General features: G+C 35.4%; 1 protein-coding gene across 1 annotated transcript; it reads left to right on the forward strand.

Annotated features, from left to right (window-relative positions):
• The first annotated feature begins 8169 nt into the window (after window positions 1-8169).
• On the forward strand, window positions 8170-10007 carry LOC124539068. The gene is made up of 2 exons (XM_047116392.1): window positions 8170-8305; window positions 9397-10007. The coding sequence occupies exons 1-2, from the start codon at window positions 8170-8172 to the stop codon at window positions 10005-10007; spliced, it is 747 nt and encodes a 248-aa protein (XP_046972348.1).
• The last annotated feature ends 8995 nt before the right edge of the window (window positions 10008-19002 follow it).

The following is a 19002-nucleotide window of genomic DNA, read 5'->3' on the forward strand; positions in this document are numbered from 1 at the left end:
GAAGTTATGAAGGACAGGGATATGCCATTGAAAGCCTAAAGAAAATTTTACAACGCCTGTATTCTACCCTGCTTAACATATGGTAGCCCAACATATTCACTAACAAAAACCCTAGCAGGTAAACTAAACGTCTGCCAAAATAGTATCGAAAGAAGTATCATTGGAGTCAATAGAAAAGACAAAGTAAAAATAACACATAAAAAACAGAACACAATTATATTATAAATATCGATTTTCATATGACTTACATAATGTCCTGCCATATAGACGTATGTACGTACGACCTTCGAATTAGTGTTTATGATCAATAAAATGTCATGCTAAAATTTATGCGTATACGTCCATTTAGCAGCTAAATGGACGTATACGCATACGACCTTGGATTTGGCGCCGTACTTCACCTACCCGCGCACTCGCAGTGTTAAATGGTCGGCCGTATAGAGTGGACGAGCGAACATAGTGATAGGAACAAACACGACTATGAATCGGAGTAAGAATATTCTTCGTTTAGCGCTACAGTGTAAGTATTATTGTATTAATAAATATAAGTGTTGGTGTTATGGTGTTTATTAACTGTTGTGTTTTAGATAACGTTAAGTACGTACGTACGGTAAATCCCTTGAGCCCTTTGGGCGTGATGTACTTACAAATTTTCACATTTATAATATTCAATGATATAATGTTATTATTTATTATTATAATGTATATAATAATAGGTTGGGGAAAAAGAAATCCATTATTTTTTCGGTAGATGGCTGTAGTGATCGATATCTCGTAAATTATCGATTAAACAATTTCAAATTTATGCTCGTTGTCAAGGTAACAGTTCGCACTAAAAGAATTCGTTTGCAGTTTTTTGTTTTGTCCATTCAGTTCGTTCGGTAATTCTTACTGTGTTCGGTTTTAGGTTAGATTCTGTTCAAAAAGTACATGCCGGGCAAAGTGATTTGGGCATAGCGGATACTATATTCGCTTTGCCCGTTGCCTATTCGATTTGCCCTAGTAGAAGTTGAGTGTGACTAAGTAGTATTTATATCTTCAATTGTTTCAGATGGTTTATAAATATAAACGAAAAACAGATCAAGCTCAGTGGAGTGAAGATACAATGATGATTGCTGTGGCAGAATGCAAGTCTGGGGCTCCAGTGAAAACGACAGCTACAAAATATGGCTTACCTTATGCTACACTTTATCGGCATGTGAAAAGTGGTAGTTCATCTGCTCAGCTTGGCCGATTTCGCAAAGTATTGACTGACGCACAAGAAGCCGATCTTCAAGAATATTTAAGAGAGATGGACAGTGTTTTTTATGGATTGACTCGTGAAGATTTCAAAAAATTTGTCTATGTTTACGCAAAGAAAAATAATCTTGCACGTCCACCAAGTTGGGACAAAAATGAGAAAGCAGGAGATGACTGGTTAGCTGGTTTTTTGGGTAGAAATCCATCCATTTGCCTCAGAGTTCCAGAAGCGACTTCAGTTGCCAGGGTTAAAGGCTTTAATCGTCCTCAAGTCGAACGGTTCTACGAGCTGCTGTCGGAACAGGTAGAAAAACACAAGATCGATGGTAGCAGGATATACAATGTCGATGAAACCGGGATACAAACGTCAACAAATAAGCCACCTAAGGTTCTTTCTACTAAGGGTAAGAAGCAGGTAGGGGTCATTGCTAGCACGGAACGAGGACAAACCACAACAATTGTGTGTTGCTGCAATGCATCTGGATCATTTATACCACCATTCATGATATTTGCACGCAAAAGGATGCAAGATCGCCTGTTGGATGGTTCTCCTCCAGAAACACAAGGAACTTGCTCTCCATCTGGGTGGATTAATGGAGAAATATTTTTGGAATGGATCAGGTTTTTTACTTACCATGTACGACCCACTGCAGAGAGTAAGGTTTTACTAATATTGGATAATCATGAAAGCCACAAATTTTATCCTGCCCTGGAGTATGCAAGTCAAAACCATGTAATTCTCTTGTCCCTACCCCCTCACACATCAAACAAGTTACAACCTTTGGATGTTGCCGTATATGGCCCCCTAAAAATATTCTTTGAACAAGAAATAAACCGATTCCAAAAGGCGCATCCAGGAAGGATTGTCAACCAATATGACGTGGCGAGATTGTTCACTCCTGCATATCTGAAATGTGCTACTGCCAACAATGCTGTCAAAGGTTTTCAAACACCCGGTTTATGGCCAATAAATAAAGATGTGTTCGGAGAAGAAGACTACGCACCGTCTTCAACAAGCCTCTGTGATCGTAATGTCGCTAATCAAGATGATGGTCTTCAAACGTTAGCTAATCAAGATAATTCCGAACTCCCTTCGACATCTAGAAAAAGAGCTCAACACGAGGCGGTTGAAACCAACCAATCTGTGACTTTACATGAGGTGGATGATGAAACATCAACTGAAGTTGATAAATCTTCAGGTCCAAACAGTGAACCGCCAGCTCGTCAGGAAGTAAGTTTGGAATCAAACATTCAAGGATCATCAAGAGGTCCTTCCACATCAAACTTGGTAGCGTTCGAAATGGCTGTTGATGCAGAAAGATCCTCAACACTAAGTCTTAGAAAGTTTAGAAAAGAAAATAAGACTTCAAACAGTTCTAAAGTGTCTATGCCAGAATTAGACAAAGCAACTTTGGTTCCTTCAACGCCTGAAAAAATTGGACCTGAAAAAGATGATTCCACTAAAGATGAAGATGTGGTTTTGAAACGGGACTGTGCCTTGCCTACAGAGATCATATCTTTGCCTGAATTTATTGATTCTACCACAACGTCAATTGTAGATCTCAATGAGCTAGACCCACTTCAAAGCATGATGGATGAAGAAAATGATTCCTGCATGGAAAAAGGTCCAGAACCATCTGCTTCTGCAATTTATTTCAGCCCCAAAGAGATTAAACCCCTTCCAACACCATGTGTGCCAATGAGTACCCGCAAGCGAAAGATACAAAAGTCAGAAGTTCTTACGAGCACTCCAGTGAAAGAGGAACAAAAAGTTAAGTTTACAAAAATGAATACAACTGTATTAAAAAATTTAAACAAAGATTTAGATAAAAAACCAAAAACCAAAAATATAACAAAGAAAAATACCAAAAATTATAAAGTTAAGAAAGCTCAGAAAGAAGATACTAATATAAAATATACTTGTTATTTTTGTGGAGAAGATTATACAGAAATAAACGGACAACCAATAGATGATTGGATCCAATGTAGCTCCTGTAGCCAATGGAGTCATGAAAAATGTACGGCTTATGAAGGAATAGGCTTATTTATTTGTGACAACTGTACTGATTAGTTTTATTGTAGAAAAATTACTTGTGTTCACTTTGCCCTATCATCTTATCCACTTTACCCGGTGGGTTGGGCAAAGCGGATAGATCTCCTAATTTCATATTATTAATAATTTTGACTAAAGTATTAATGTTACGTATTTCTGTTGATTATATTGAAAACTTTAATAAATACTGATTTCTATAAACAAATAATTTTATTTCTATGTCAACTATTTCTGTTTCTACAACACTTCAAACATTAAGGTGTTCACTTTGCCCGGACTTCCCCTACACGGCGTTAAAGATGGAAGTCGACAAAGAGAAAATTCGGTACATTTTACAGTTTTTCTTTGATAAGGGCGAAAATGCAAGTCAGGCGGCTGAAAATGTGAATAGTGTTTATGGTCCCGATACTGTAACAGCTAATTACGCGCAATTTTGGTTTCGTCGATTCCGTTCGGGTATTTTTGACGTTAAGGATATGCCCCTCGCATAGGCAGGCCCGTCGTCGAAAATGTCGACAAAGTCACTGAAATCATCGAAGTGGACCGGCATGTTAGTAGTCGTAGCATCGCCCAGGAGTTAAAGATCGACCACAAAACAGTTTTAAACCATTTGCACAAAGCTGGGTTTAAAAAAAAGCTTGATGTTTGGGTGCCACACCAATTAACACCAAAAAACATGATGGATTGAATTTCCATCTGCGAAGCCTTGGCCAAACGTAATGAAATCAAACCATTTCTTAAACGGATGGTGACTGGGGATGAGAAATGGGTCACATACGACAACATTATGCGAAAGCGATCGTGGTCAAAGCGCGGTGAAGCAGCTCAGACGGGGGCCAAACCGGGACTAACGGCCAGGAAGGTTCGGCTTTGCGTTTGGTGGGATTGGAAAGGAATCATTTATTACGAGTTGCTTCCATATGGCCAAACATTAAATTCAGACATCTATTGTCAACAACTGGACCGTCTGAAGCGAGCAATTGACCAGAAACGGCCAGAATTGGCCAACAGAAGAGGTGTCGTGTTCCATCAGGACAACGCCAGGCCACACACTTCTATAGTGACTCATCAGAAACTCCGGGAGCTTGGTTGGGAAGTTTTGATGCATCCACCATACAGTCCGGACCTCGCACCAAGCGATTACCATCTTTTTCTTGCATTGCAAAACTTTTTTAGTGATAAGAAATTGGCATCAAGGGAAGAGTGTGAAAATCAATTGCTGGAGTTTTTCGCTAATAAGGACCAAGACTTTTATGAGAGAGGCATAATGAAGCTACCATTAAAATGGCAACAAATTATAGAACAAAATGGTGCATATTTGACCTAAATCGGACAATGCAAAACATGTTAAATAAAGTCTTGAAGTTCACGTAAAAATAATGGATTTATTTTTCCCCAACCTATTATATATTCGCATTATGATTGCAATGAGTCATCTGTGCAAAATGACCGATGATACGACCGAACTAATTGAACGTCTTATTTCAATGTGTACATAACTTAAACTTTTATAAATAAATAAATAACATTCTAATCTCATCTTGCAGTACTAATAAGCTTATATAGTTTATTAGTAGCTTGTTAACGACGATAGTATAATGGTGGGATTCGAACCTATCACCTCTCGTTCTGATATACTATAATAAAGCCGGGCTACTTTTATGGGCTATTTTTCTTTTTGCGTTAGGTTGTTTGTTTCTGTTATGTATACATGTCTGTCAAATAAAAATGGTAAACAGTTGCCTAGAATTTGGGTTGTCATGACTCATGTGTGGTCGCTTGCTAATAACTAACGACAAACATTTTATAAATAATTATTGCACATGGCTTGTAAGGACTTGACACTTTATCAAGTTTAATTTTTTCTAGGGACTCGAATCAAATCATGAAGATTCACGAATCTTGGTTGAAGAGCAGATGGAAGTTTTGCATTCAGAGCATTCGTCACGTATGGAATCACCAATGACTGTTTCACATACGGAGGTACAAAGGGAATCACCACTTCCAACAGAATAACGAGCGGTAATAGCCGAAATGGAAAATTTAGGCTATATGGGGGATGACTATGATATTCCAATATATGCCAATAAATCGCCATTGGTATTTAATACAAACAAGAATTTAGAACTACTAGAATCGTCGGTTCCATCCATTGAAAAACAACTTACACCGTTTTTACACCAATAGCATCCATACACTCAATAGGAAGCCCTAACATTACAGAAACCCCTGAAAACCGACGAGACGAGGCTCGTTTAAATGAGAATCTGCCACTTTTTGTTGATGAGAGCGATGACTCTGTTACTGACCTTGATAATCAACCTGAATACAAAGAAATTCAATGTACACCAACTATGTCTTCATTTTTAGACCAAATTTAACCCTCAGTCAGCATTATTGATTCACAAGAAATGGAAGAATCGCCCTCCCTTGAAATTAATCGTAATCGTCAAGAAGTGAAAAGATGCAAAAGAAAACTACCCGAAAATTGGAAGAAAAATATAAGAAAAAGAAAGAAAAATAGCGGGGAAACATACATATCAAGTCGAGGAAAAAGCGTACCAAGAAAAAAGTGTAATAATGAAACCTGTAAATGTCAACGAGCTTGTCATATAAAAATTGATTATAGTACACGACAAAATATTCATTTGTCATTTTGGGGTTTGGGTAGTATTGAAAGACAAAGGGATTTTTTAGTATCAAACGTACTTTCAACTGAAGCAACAGGATCACGTGTAACCAATTCGAGAAGGAAATTCACATTGAATTACAGTTTCAAGGTTAATTCAGAAACGATAAATGTATGTCAACCTCTTTTTCTTCGTACACTGGATTTCAGTGACAAGATGGTCCGTACTGTTTTGAAGAAAGCTCGTCGAGGAGTGGGTAATATACCTTCCCCTGACAAAAGAGGTCATCACACACCCCACAATAAATTTGACGAAGAAAACATAAAGTTCACTAATGATCACATTGATTCATTTCCAAAAGTGCCTTCTCATTGGTGCCGTAAAGACACAAAAAAGATTTACTTGGAGATTCTTCTTAACAAAGAAAAAATGTACGAATTATATAAGCAGCAATGTTTGGAGTATCGCAAAAAACCCATTGGAAAAACTTCGTATAAAGAACTCATTTTAAAGAAGAATATAGGTTTTCACAAACCAAGAAAGGACCAGTGTTGGTGTAATAAATATGATCAATTAACAGAAGAAGAACAAAAGGAGAAACAAGAAGAATACGAAGAGCATGTGAACAGAAAAAAACTATGCACAGGAAGAAAAAAAAGCGGATAAAATGAATGCAGAGTCGCTTGCGGGTTTGTACTTTTGACTTTGAAGCAGTGCTATGTTGTCCATTGGTTTTAGGAAAGCCTGTATTTTATAAACGGAAGTTAGGTAGCATGAACTTCACAATCCACAATGCAGCAACTAAACAAGGTTATTGTTATTTTTGGCCGGAATATGAAGGCAACCGCGGATCCAACGAAGTTTCAACGTGTATCTATAATTACATCTCAAATCTCTCCAACGTCGATCACCTTATATTAAATTCAGATTGCTGTCCAGGGCAGAATAGGAATTCTGTCCTTGTTGCTATGTCAAATTACATCATTACATCACCTGACAGTCATATAAGAATCATTGACCATAAATTTCTTGACCCTGGACACACCTACATGGAGTGCGACAGCATGCACTCGACAATTGAACGAGCCTCTGAGTATGCCAAAATTTACACCCCTGATGACTTGCAAAATGTTATACGACTAGCCCGTAAAGACAATCCATATAATATACAAGTTATGGAACACACAGATTTTTTGGATTTTAAAGCACTGCGAAATACTATTATTCCAAATACAATGAGAGCCACTGATGGAACTGTCTTACAATGGTCTAACGTAAGATGGTTACGTTTTAACAAAGACATTCCCTATTCGTTTTTTTTCAAAATTGATTACTGGGAAGAATTCAAAGAGGTAAAGTTAAAGGAGAGAGTAACAAGATCTGAACGTAATTCGCATCTTGCTAAATTGTACCCTGAACAAATTTTGTTAAAACAAGTTAAATATAAAGATCTAATTGCAATGTGTCAGGATGGGACGATACCCAAGAATTATCACTACTTCTATGAAAAGCTACCTGTTCAGTCTGTATCATCGTTACCTCAGACTAGGCACCTTCAAGATGATGACGAAGTAGAATTGTCTGCAACACGAGCGTCCTGTTTAAGACGTCGGCCAGGGAAAAAGAATTAAGTAGTATATTTCGACGACCGCAAACATCGGTTATCTAAGAAATCCTGATTTTGTAGGAGAACGTTAATTTTATTTCAATAATTTTAATTACGCTAAGTTATTGATTGTTTTTAAAAATATAAAATAAAACAAACAATGTTAAAGAAGTTCCTTTTTAAATTATAATATTTTAAACTATTTTTGTGTCTTGTTTTATTTTACTACCATCGAAAATAACCCTCTTTACGTCTGTCTTGGAACACAACTAATATACTTTTTGACAAGCCAGATGGACGCGTAATCACCAAAAATGGTAGAAATACTGCACTTAATTATATAAGAAGTAATTATTACTAACATTTCACGATACTAACAGTTAGGCTCAATTTATACTAGCGCAGAGTCGAAGCGCATCGAAGCGTCTATCCAAAACTGAACATAACAAATTCAACCTTAGCGCCATGTCGTAACGCACACATTACTACTGAGATTTTAAAAAGACGCGCGCATTCTTCGGAGTTCGCGCGTCTGCGCATGATCAAAGCTGATTGGTGCGCGCGCATTCTCGCGAATCCATGCGCCCACTAGCGAACCTACGCTTATCAGTCGGGAATTGGCCTGCGTCGAGTTGATCAAGATGGACTCGGACAAAAAATTAATTTATCTGGTGCAAAAATATGAATGCCTATTTAATCCCAAAGCTAAAAATTACAGTGATAAACATTCGAAAAATAACGCTTGGGAAAAAGTTAGCGGGGAAATGAAATTAACTGGTAAGTAAAACAAGTATTTATTACACAATATTTTCGCTGCCGTGCGATGTTGCTGTTGGGGTGCGGCGTGGGGTGGCGCCAAAAAAATATGTTTGACAATTTAATTGTCAAACATATTTTTATCTCTTGCTTAACATCGTGATATCATTTCATTTTGCCATGGTACTGCCCCAAGTTCAGAAATGAAATAAGTTTTGAAGTTCTCTCTGATATTCATCGCGTCCACATTTTGATTACCGGTTATGTCCATGTCTTGGCTATCAAATGAATAATTTTGTAAAATGTTATTATTAGACAGGGCAACGTCTTCAGACCCAAAATCTCCCAAAGTGTAATTATGCAGGCACGTGCATGCAAGGATCATCGTATCTAAAAACTTTGGTTGCATTCTTATACGTTTTTGAATAACTTCAAATTTCTGTTGTAATATTCCGAATGAACTTTCCACTAGACGCCTTGCTCGACTTAAACGATAATTAAAGATTTTCTTCTCGCTATCGTTTAACACCTGACTTCCAGGATAAGGTCTCATAATGTGTTCACACAATGGGAATGCTTCGTCCCCAACAAAAACATGAGGAACTGGTACTCTCGTACCTGGCAAGCATTTATTTGGCGGTATACCAAGCATATTATTTTGTAATAGTTGTCCAAATTTGGAACTGCTTAATATGCCGCTATCGTTGTTACGCCCAAATGCTCCAATATCTACTACAATAAATTTATATTTAGCGTCAGTAATAGCTAACAAAACAGTGCTGAAAAACTTTTTATAATTGTAGTAGAGACTTCCGCTATTCCAGGGTGCCCTTATACCGTCAATCGCTCCTATACAATTAGGATAATTCCATAACCTTCTAAAATCATCCTCGATTTTAACCCATGATTCTGTCGTTGGTTTTGGCATAACAATGGGTCGTAAATATTTCCAAATTGCGGCACAAATTTCGTGTACAATCATCCAAACTGCAGCATTGCCCATTCGAAAGTATGAGCCAGTGCTTCGAAACTGATAGCAGTAGTTAGGAATCTGTAACAAATTAATGAAGTTTACTAGATACATATTTTTATTAAACGGTTTTTTTTTCTAGTGTCCGAATGTCAGAAACAATGGAAGAAACTTCGTGACTGTTACAAAAAGGCTCTTAGATTGAGACAATATAAAAGCGGTTCTGCGCGAAAAACTGAAAAACCAATTAAATTTGAGAAGGAGTTAGAATTTTTAAAGCCATACCTACAGGACAGATCACAGACATCAAACCTTGATTTTTCTGATAATAGTTTAGACATAGACACAGAAGACATCTCTATTATAGAGTCACAAACATGTGACGTCGGGGAAAGTTCACGCTCTGATTCGGCATTATCAAATCATACTACCAAAAATAAACCACTACCTCTATCGGAAAAATTATTCAGACAATATGTCGAGGCCAAAGGAAAGGAAGAAGATCCATTAGATGCGTTTTTTCTATCAATGAGTAAATCAGTAAAAAAGATGCCCATACGAACTCAAGCTGAATTAAAACGGGCAATACTTGGCCTGGTTACTGACGCAGAAGTAAAACTTGCTTCCGAGGAAAGCAGCATTACTCCATCATCTATGATTAACTGCTATGGAACACAACAACAGCAAATTTATTCCTCACCATCAACTTCAACTTGCATCCCACCCACTACTTATTGTCCACCATCTACTTAAACCACGCCACCCAACCATTCAAATTACGACACTATATCCAACACAACAGCATCTGCTCCACCATCACCTTACATACCACAACCTATTTCGAGAACACAGCAACAGCGGCAATCAAAATTTGACGAATTCGAATTTACTTATAATGACTGATTATAATGACCATAATAATTGTGATTTTACATGGTGAATAATTATTGCAAATTTTTAAATAAAGAGTCTTGAAATACAAGCTTATTTAATTATGCTATTCTATCTAAGGGATGATAATTGATAAAATTTAAGTTGAACAACCAAGAAGCGTTTAACACCTTGTGCGTAAGTTAGTCAAAGTGTTTACAATCGTAAGAAAGCTTGAAACTCACCTTAAGCAGACTGATATTCGCTCTTCAACGGAAATGGGTATCGTTAGATTTGTTTCTTGTTTCTCAATGTGTGGTCTCAAAATATTAACTAGATTTGTAAATTGATCGTAGTCCATTTTATAATAGTCGTAAAAAAAACTCGGGTATCTATATAAATCAATACAAAAAGTAGCAAATTCACCACAAATACGTCTTTTCTTCCACAAGTTGTGAACACTATAATTCCGCTTTCTTTTTTTTCTATCTTCGTTTTCTTGTTCTTCAACTTCCGATATAAGTAATATCATAGCAAGATCAATGTCAACCATTTTACACGCGGTTCAGCTACGAGAGTCAACTGGCAAGTGATTCAATAGCACCGCTGTTGACACGTAAAAGAGTGCGGCTTCGCTTTAGTTGCGAAGATTTTGACGCTTCGATGCGCTTCGACCTTGCGCTAGTATAAATTGACCCTTAGTTAAGATGATTTTTTAATTATTTTTTTTTTTGCATATAACAAAATTGTGTTATACGTCTATCCGACATAAGCTTTTTCTGTGAAAAAAATTACAAGCGGTTTGTAAAAAACTGTCGAGCCAAAGAGAAGTAAGTGCAATATTGTAAGTTAAATATAATAATAAAAGAGTATCGAAGGGAAGGAAGGTATATTTATTACCAAGATGAAACCTGGATTAACGAAGGTATTTATTACTTATTTAAAATTTTATTTTATTTCAATAATATTTTTTATACTATCTTTAAGGTCATGCACCGAAGAAAGCATGGATTGACCAGACTGTGTTATCGTGCCGTTAGGCCTTCCTAGACGGCTTGACCACTGCCTTAAAACAGCCTACAGGAAAGGGAAAAAAATAATTATCGGCCATATAGGCGGGGAAGAAGGATTTGTTGAAGACAGCTTATTAATATTTGAAGCCAAAAATAATAAAGAAAATTATCATTAAGAGATGAATGCAGATTGTTTTGAGGAATGGTTTAGTGAGGTCTTGCCAAAGTTAAAACCTAATTCCGTGGTTGTGATGGATAATGCCCCCCACCACTCCAGAAAACTAGAATCGCTGCCTACAATGTCTTGGACTAAAGCTAGAATACAAGAATGGCTAACAAGCATTGCTTTAACCATTGAAGCAACAATGGTTAAAACAAATCTCATAGACATTGTACGGCAGCACAAACAAGAATATTCCGACAAGTATGTTGTGGACGAGATGGCAATGCAGCATGGGGTAATTGTTTTACGTCTGCCCCCATACCACTGTGAGGTCAATCCCAATGAATTGGTATGAGCACAGGCTAAAGGTATGTTGCAAAAAATAATAAAACTTTCAAAATGGCAGAAGTAAAAAAAACTTTTTGAAGAAGGACTTCAACATATCACGGCTGAAAAATGGAGTAGCTGCATTGCTCATAATAATTAAAGAAGAGGATAAAATGTATGGTCTCGACAACATGATCGACAATGTTTCAGACAGATTTATAATTAATGTCACCGAAAGTGATTGTGATGATTTCTCATCTGATAATGAATAAATACAAATTATGTATTCAGCGATGTTTATTATTTTCATTTCATTGCATGCATTGTTATATTTTATACATCTATAGTTTCAATTACATTATGTATTGAAATTACAGATGCTTAATGAAACCATATCGAGGTCGTCAGACGAACATTAAATACCAAGAAAAAATTAATAAATTCATATCAGACTCTCACAGTTTGTTTGATATTTGTAGTTGCAAATGCAAATTTATATCGGAATGTAACTGTCCTAAAGAATGTCGCATTCCCAAGGAAGAAGTTGATTTTTTATTGGATCAAAGAGCGACCCGAAAAATGATGATAAGTGGTGTCGATGTGGTTACAACGTTAAAAAATAAGAAAAAACAAAAAAGAAAAGAAAAAGCTTTAAATAGAAAAGTAAACTATTTTGATAAACCTTGTTGTTCTCGTTCATTGACTGATGATTTGGCAACAGAAAGCAGCTCATGCGACAGTTTTTCTGTGCCATCTACAAGTTCTCAGTGTAACAACCCAGAACAGGTAAAACATAAAGGTTCGTCACCTAATAAAAAAAGCGATTGAATTAACCCTCATTAGCTCTTGCCTGCGATCGTACTGGAGTTTCAGATAGAGCCGCTGCTATTATAGCTTCTTCTGTCTTAAAAGATGTTGGCATTATTTCATCAAACGACTCATATCATTGATCGTTCAAAGTTGCGACGTGAAAGAACTAAAGTCAGATCAACTTTACAAGAAGCTGACTACAACAAAATTCTTCGTAGTATATATTTTGATGGAAGAAAGACTTTGGTTCGTATAGAAAAAGAAGGGAAATTTTACAGAAAACGGGTTATAGAAGATCATTATGTAATATTATCGGAACCAGGAAGTAATTACACTCAGCGGCAGAAAATGTGGCCCAAACTATAAAATTCTTATAACATGCAATTTTGGTGTTGCGTATGAGAATTTTAAGTGGCAGCGTATCTTGGCGTTAGTTTTTTTTAATTTACGAGTTTCAAAGTTATAAAAAAAGGTTATTTGTTTAACGTAAGTGACACTTAACGTTATTAAGTGTAAAAACGCCCAAAACTCAGTTGAGTTAAAGTTCGATATTCAAACGGTCGTGCATTTAAACCTTATTGTTTTGTTTTTAATTTAATCTTTAGTCATTTTTCTTACTAAAAACTGAAAACTATGGCCTTAAGTTCAACACAAATCGCTCAAGCTGTGTTACTTCGGATTCAAGGTTTAACGCAGCGTGAAATCGCTGTATCTTTAAATGTACCACGTACAACTCTAAGATATGCCCTAAAAAGATACGATGAGACCGGCCTATACACGAGGAGACCAGGAAGTGGCAATATCAGATGCACATCAGCTCGAGATGACCGATTTATCATCCTCGCAATATTGATAAATCGTTTCCTTAATGCGGGTGAAATAATGCAGTGTCTACAAACGACAAGCGGCGTCCGTGTAAGTGAGCGAACAATAAGAAGAAGAATGGAGGAACAAAACCTGCGTTCCCGAAGACCAGCACGAGGTCCAGAACTGCTCAGACATCATCGTGTAGCTCGACTTCAATTCGTTCGCGAACACGCTAATTGGACTCACGAGCAGTGGGCTAAGGTTCTGTGGACCGATGAATGCAGAGTAGCCTTAAGGCATCCAGATGGTCGCGAACGTGTGTGGAGAAGGCGAGGAGAAAGGTTTTTACCCACCACTACCTGGCAAACAGTAAGTTTTCATAGTGGCTCTGTTATGGTCTGGGCAGGAATAAGTTCAGACGCACGTACAGAGTTAACAATAATCGAAGGTCGCTTAACAGCAGTGCGATACATCGAAGAGGTCCTCCAAGAACATGTTTTACCATACATGGAATTTATTGGAAGCCAGGAATTTCTTAGAGTAGAATGTCGGAACGTATATCTACGTATGGAAAGATTCGTTAAAAAAAAAGTTTTATAAATGAGAAAAATCTCTACGGCGGCGGACAAGGATACAATGTACTATATTTCAAAGCTTTAGACCTGTAGGTATGTTCACTTAAAGCACTATTTTGTGTGACATGGGAATTTTGAGGTATAATGAGTCTACGTTGGACATTTTTTTGTCTAAAATGAATTGGTATTTTATGTTGTTTTACGTTGTAGAACAAGTAATAAAAATGTTACACATATTTTTACTGAATGTTATTTCTATTATTTGTTTTATTAAAAAGTAAAAAACAGTACTGAACTTATATTTAAAACTAATGTACTGGTTTTGATAATTTCAAGATACATTTTGTGCCCTACTAAATAGTTAATTACCATAATTATCACCAATTTATAATATAATATATTATAATAATGATGATAAATTGTTTATTTATGATATAGTAATATGGTACTTTACTGGGTGCTCGTACATTTTTATAAGATCTATACTATACTATAGATTCTATAGTATAATTTAAGTCTAAAGGCTATTTAACCTAGCGTAGAAACAAGAGGTATTAAATAGACTTTTATTTTGTTGTAGGAACATAGTCGTCATAATGGATGTTGACCAATATTTACATTATAATGATTACTATTTATGTACATACGCATTCAAATGGCCATGGACCATAACCCATTTTATAAAACGAAATAAATGTTACAACTGCAAGATGCAGACAAATGAGACTGCACCACCACATTTTATTCTTCATACCGATTAGAATAAACTAATACGACGATTGTTGCGAACAAGTTACTTTTGGTGTAAATATTGCAATTTCGCAGTATATGAGCACTATATAAGTGACGAATGCGAATATTGTCTATAATTTATGTTTACCTAATTTGAAATGATGATTACTAATTTGAACAAACGATGATTGTAACAAATTTATTAAATTAATTTTATTTCATTTGAAATTTTGGTTTATAGTTTTGAAAATAATAAGTGGTGGTAACTTGGTCTCCATGTTAGTAGGTATTATCCAAAATCCATAATTTAAATAATCTACCTGCTTAGATTTTGTAATAATCTAATCATTGCTGATTATAATTGTTGTAGATGGAGCCCAAAGAAGATGATTTTGAAAATTATCCACCAAGTTCACAAAAACCGCCTTTAATAACGGCACTGATGGTGAACAGATCACCCAGTGGGAAAATAAAAGTGATTTCAAATGACAGAGTCATTCTTAAAAAAACAGACTCGGGGCATGTAATACCTGTTAAAATCGGAGAGAATGATAAACCAGAAAGTAAAAAACAAAAATTAGGCATGTTCATAACATTTGTCAATCTACTGTATGAATCTATTTGAATTTAATGTGCAATATTTTACTATGTGTGTGTAAACATGAACTGATTTGAAATTATATGTTGTTTCGCCTTTCAGGGTGATGTCGAGTTTAATGTTTCTATCCCGTCATCATCATCAATAATGGCACATGATTTGGTTTCTCTAACAAGTTCAACCAAGGAGCTGCCCCAATCCCCAAAGGAGAATACCCCGATATTTGAATGTGCTTCTGACCTTCATACACAATATGTATGTTTGACTAACCACATGTATAGTTTTCAGATAAACAAACATTTCACAATAGCTAATTTTATTATTTATATATCCAGGATCAGGAGAATATTTATCAGTCAACAGTAACTGAATATGAAGTTTCTGATGTAGCACGCCCTTTTACTGAGCGAGACAGGTTACAGCAAGCATCAAACATATTACAATCCGAACCTTCATCATCCAGAACCATCTCCGGTAGGTTTTATTCTACTTTGTTCATGAATTTTGATGAATACTACTTAGTTTTGGCCTCTGTACAGGCTTGGGTTATTTGTAAACCACAAAGAACCTCACAGGAGTAGATTACTAACATCATAAACAACAACGTTTGTTCTACGACTGTTCCGAAAAAAAAAAACATAAGAAATCGACGTTCCATACAAATGTCCATACAGCTGATCGAGTTTTTTATGAACCGTCGAAATGTTTTCGTCTTTTTTCGGAAAGTCTTAGAACAAACGTTATTGTTTATGATGTTAGTAATTTACTCCTGCCAGGTTCTTTGTGTTTTACAAATAACCTTATGTAAAAAAGTACGTGTGTTTTAGGCTGACACTGTCGCTTAACCCATTTTCCCCTCTCATCTCGCCGAAGTATTGGCAGTTGATTCAGGCAGTGAGGAAAGTGATGAAGAAGATTATACTGTGGAAACTATTAGACAAATTTTGGAGTCAAATGACGACGAACAAGACCATGATGAAGAAACTCCTCCACCAGCCGCAGGGGCAGAAGAATACATGATCAGGAGATTTCGAAACGTTTACAGGTGTGCAAGAAACTTACAATGCTCAACCAGGACCTACAATATCATATGCTGATCCTTTTGAATTATTCTGTACTTTCTGGGATAGAAATATCATGAAAACCATTGTACGTGAGACCAATGAGTATGCTTGGCAGACTATTGCTCGTCTTAGTGAAATTCGTAATGGGATAAAACCAGTATCTAGATTGAACGACTGGGTAGAATTAACTGTGGAGGAACTTTACAAATTTTTTTCTGTTATGATTTACATGAGTTTATGTTACAGAGGACGTATAGATGAATATTGGACAACAGGTGTGTTAGAAATGCCTCAATTCCGTAAAATTATGTCCAAAAACCGTTTCATTCTTATACTACGATTTCTACATTTCGTAAATAATAATGACTTAGATTTCAGCCTACATGGTCAACAGCGTAAAATTTCTAAAATTGCACCTATTGTTGACTACTGCAACAGTAAATTTCAGGAAATGTATGTACCTCAGCAGCACTTGAGCCTCGATGAATCGTTGCTGCTTTGAAAGGGAAGACTGAGTTGGAGTCAGTGTATCCGTTCCAAAGCAGCACGATTTGGCATAAAGACATATAAGCTTTGTGAAGCTTTAACAGGGTACTTATTGAAAATGGTTATTTATTCTGGAAAGAAATAGTTTAAAAACCTGCACAACCAGTACATGGATTTACAGGAGCTACAAGTAAAACAGTGATACAGATAATGAATGACTATTTTCGTAAGGGACATTGTCTGGTAATGGACAATTTCTATAACAGTGTAGCTCTAACTCGATTTCTAAAAGAGCAGCAAGGTACCGATGTGCTTGGTTCGCTAAATCGGCGGCGAACAGATACTCCTTCAGACATAAAAAGCCTAGTTGACCGACGTATGCAGAGAGGGGAAATAGTTGCTCGACATTGCAATAATATTATTGTATTATCATGGAAAGATGTCAAATTGATCACCATGATCTCTACGTATCATAATGCTGATACCAGGACAGCGAGCAGGTGTAGCGTGCAATAAGCCGATTGTAGTTCACAGTTACAATAAGTACATGGGTGGGGTCGACTTTAGGGACCAAAAACTATCCATGTACTTATTGGAACGAAACGAGAAATGCTTCGAGACTTATATCTTTTCTTTTGCGTGTTATTAAAACACACTGGGCCCTGATTCTGTATGCCACAATTCGTAACGAGTCAAAATGTGTGACGTAATAACAAACTAAGAAACGCAAACGTGTTTTCTTAACACGCCGAGTTATGTTTTCTTAAAATGGTAATCTGTATGCCATAAGAGAATTTGTCTATGCTTTTTCGAGAGATTTCACAAAGTACATTCCAATTCATTTCCGTTATCTTAATAAAATTTTACCGGTTTTTTTCTACGTAAATTTATTGATTTTTATTGATCTAAAGACATATGTTTTAGCATAAAATACTACGAAAATTTGTATAATAACTATACTAATTCGAGTATATATGTAATATACTCCAATTAATACAAATATTTAAAAAATTAAAGGAATACATTTTTTTTAAGTTGGTTGTTCGGAACGTATTGAAAAGAAGACAGACGTCATTGTTAACAATAATTGACAAATTAAACGTAAACATGTCATAATAATTATATTTATTTATTAAAAGAAATGTTTTCTTAAATCTTAATTAAATTCGTCATAGCAAACGATCGAATTGATCGGAGCGATAAGATATTGACATGAAATGGATGCACAGTCGATACGAGGCACATCTTTAACTTTTCGGCTTTACGTTAACGTATTGAATATTAATAATTCGTTTTCCATATTATACTGAAATACGAACTGAAAATATTTCAGTATATTGTTTAAAGGCAGCATTATAGCAGCAGTAACATAGTTATCTATAAAGGTAAGAGATATCTTACCTAGAATTCAATTTATTGAAGTACCTATCTTAAATCTAACCTTAATATATAGCACATTTCTTTTAGATACTAAACACTATTTTTTCTGCATAAGGACTGTAATCATAGGATTGGGCAGTGCCTGCTAAGCTTTCCTTGGACACACTAACATTAGATGACGAGTTGAAGAAGGGAAGAACAACTATTAACGAATACTTAAGTGTCCAAAGCCAACCTTACACATGCGTTGGGCTGAAATCAACTGAGAATGAGAATAAAATGGAAGCTATTTTAAATTAAGCATTTTTTAAATAATTATGTAATTTCTAAAGAACTGAAAGATTACTTTGTAATGTAAAAATATTACAAGTATTGTTTATGATATATTAAGTACCAAATTATTTCAAAAAAGGATATTAGATGTTTATATCAGATTGGAAATCAATTAGTTTCATGAATGTTCTTCTTATGCAAAATTGCTTTAGCAAATAAATATATTTAAAGTCAAATATATTTTTTCTGATTGTTTCATTAATATGTTTTAAATATTTATCTTATACATAAGTAAAATAAAAGTAATAGCTTATTGGAATTATTTTATTACTTCTCAATATGTTAATAATTAGATAAATAGGTAATGTGAAATTGGTATAATCTATACAGTTTCAAAATTTAAAACAAGAATTTGAAAGCAAAGAAAATCATAAAATATGTACAACACAAATATATTGAAATTTATAAAATGACATAGTGTAACATATAGGAATGCTTTATTTTCAAATTTAGCATAATAATGTTTCTATCAAAATATTATTTATCTGATAATAGACCAAAAATAAATAAATAATCTTATTAGAAATGCAGAATTATAAAATATATTATTAAAAATCATATTTAGCTAGCACAGTGAGCTAGCAAACTAT

The sequence above is a fragment of the Vanessa cardui genome, chromosome 21 (assembly GCF_905220365.1).
Source record: "Vanessa cardui chromosome 21, ilVanCard2.1, whole genome shotgun sequence".
NCBI classification, from domain to species: Eukaryota; Metazoa; Arthropoda; class Insecta; order Lepidoptera; family Nymphalidae; genus Vanessa; species Vanessa cardui.

Excerpts from the sequence above, each read along its gene's own strand:
- LOC124539068 (XM_047116392.1), top strand. The coding sequence starts at position 8,170 with ATGGACTCGGACAAAAAATTAATTTATCTGGTGCAAAAATATGAATGC. Across the intron at positions 8,306-9,396 it reads CGGGGAAATGAAATTAACTG|TGTCCGAATGTCAGAAACAA; the intron begins GTAAGTAAAACA and ends TTTTTTTTCTAG.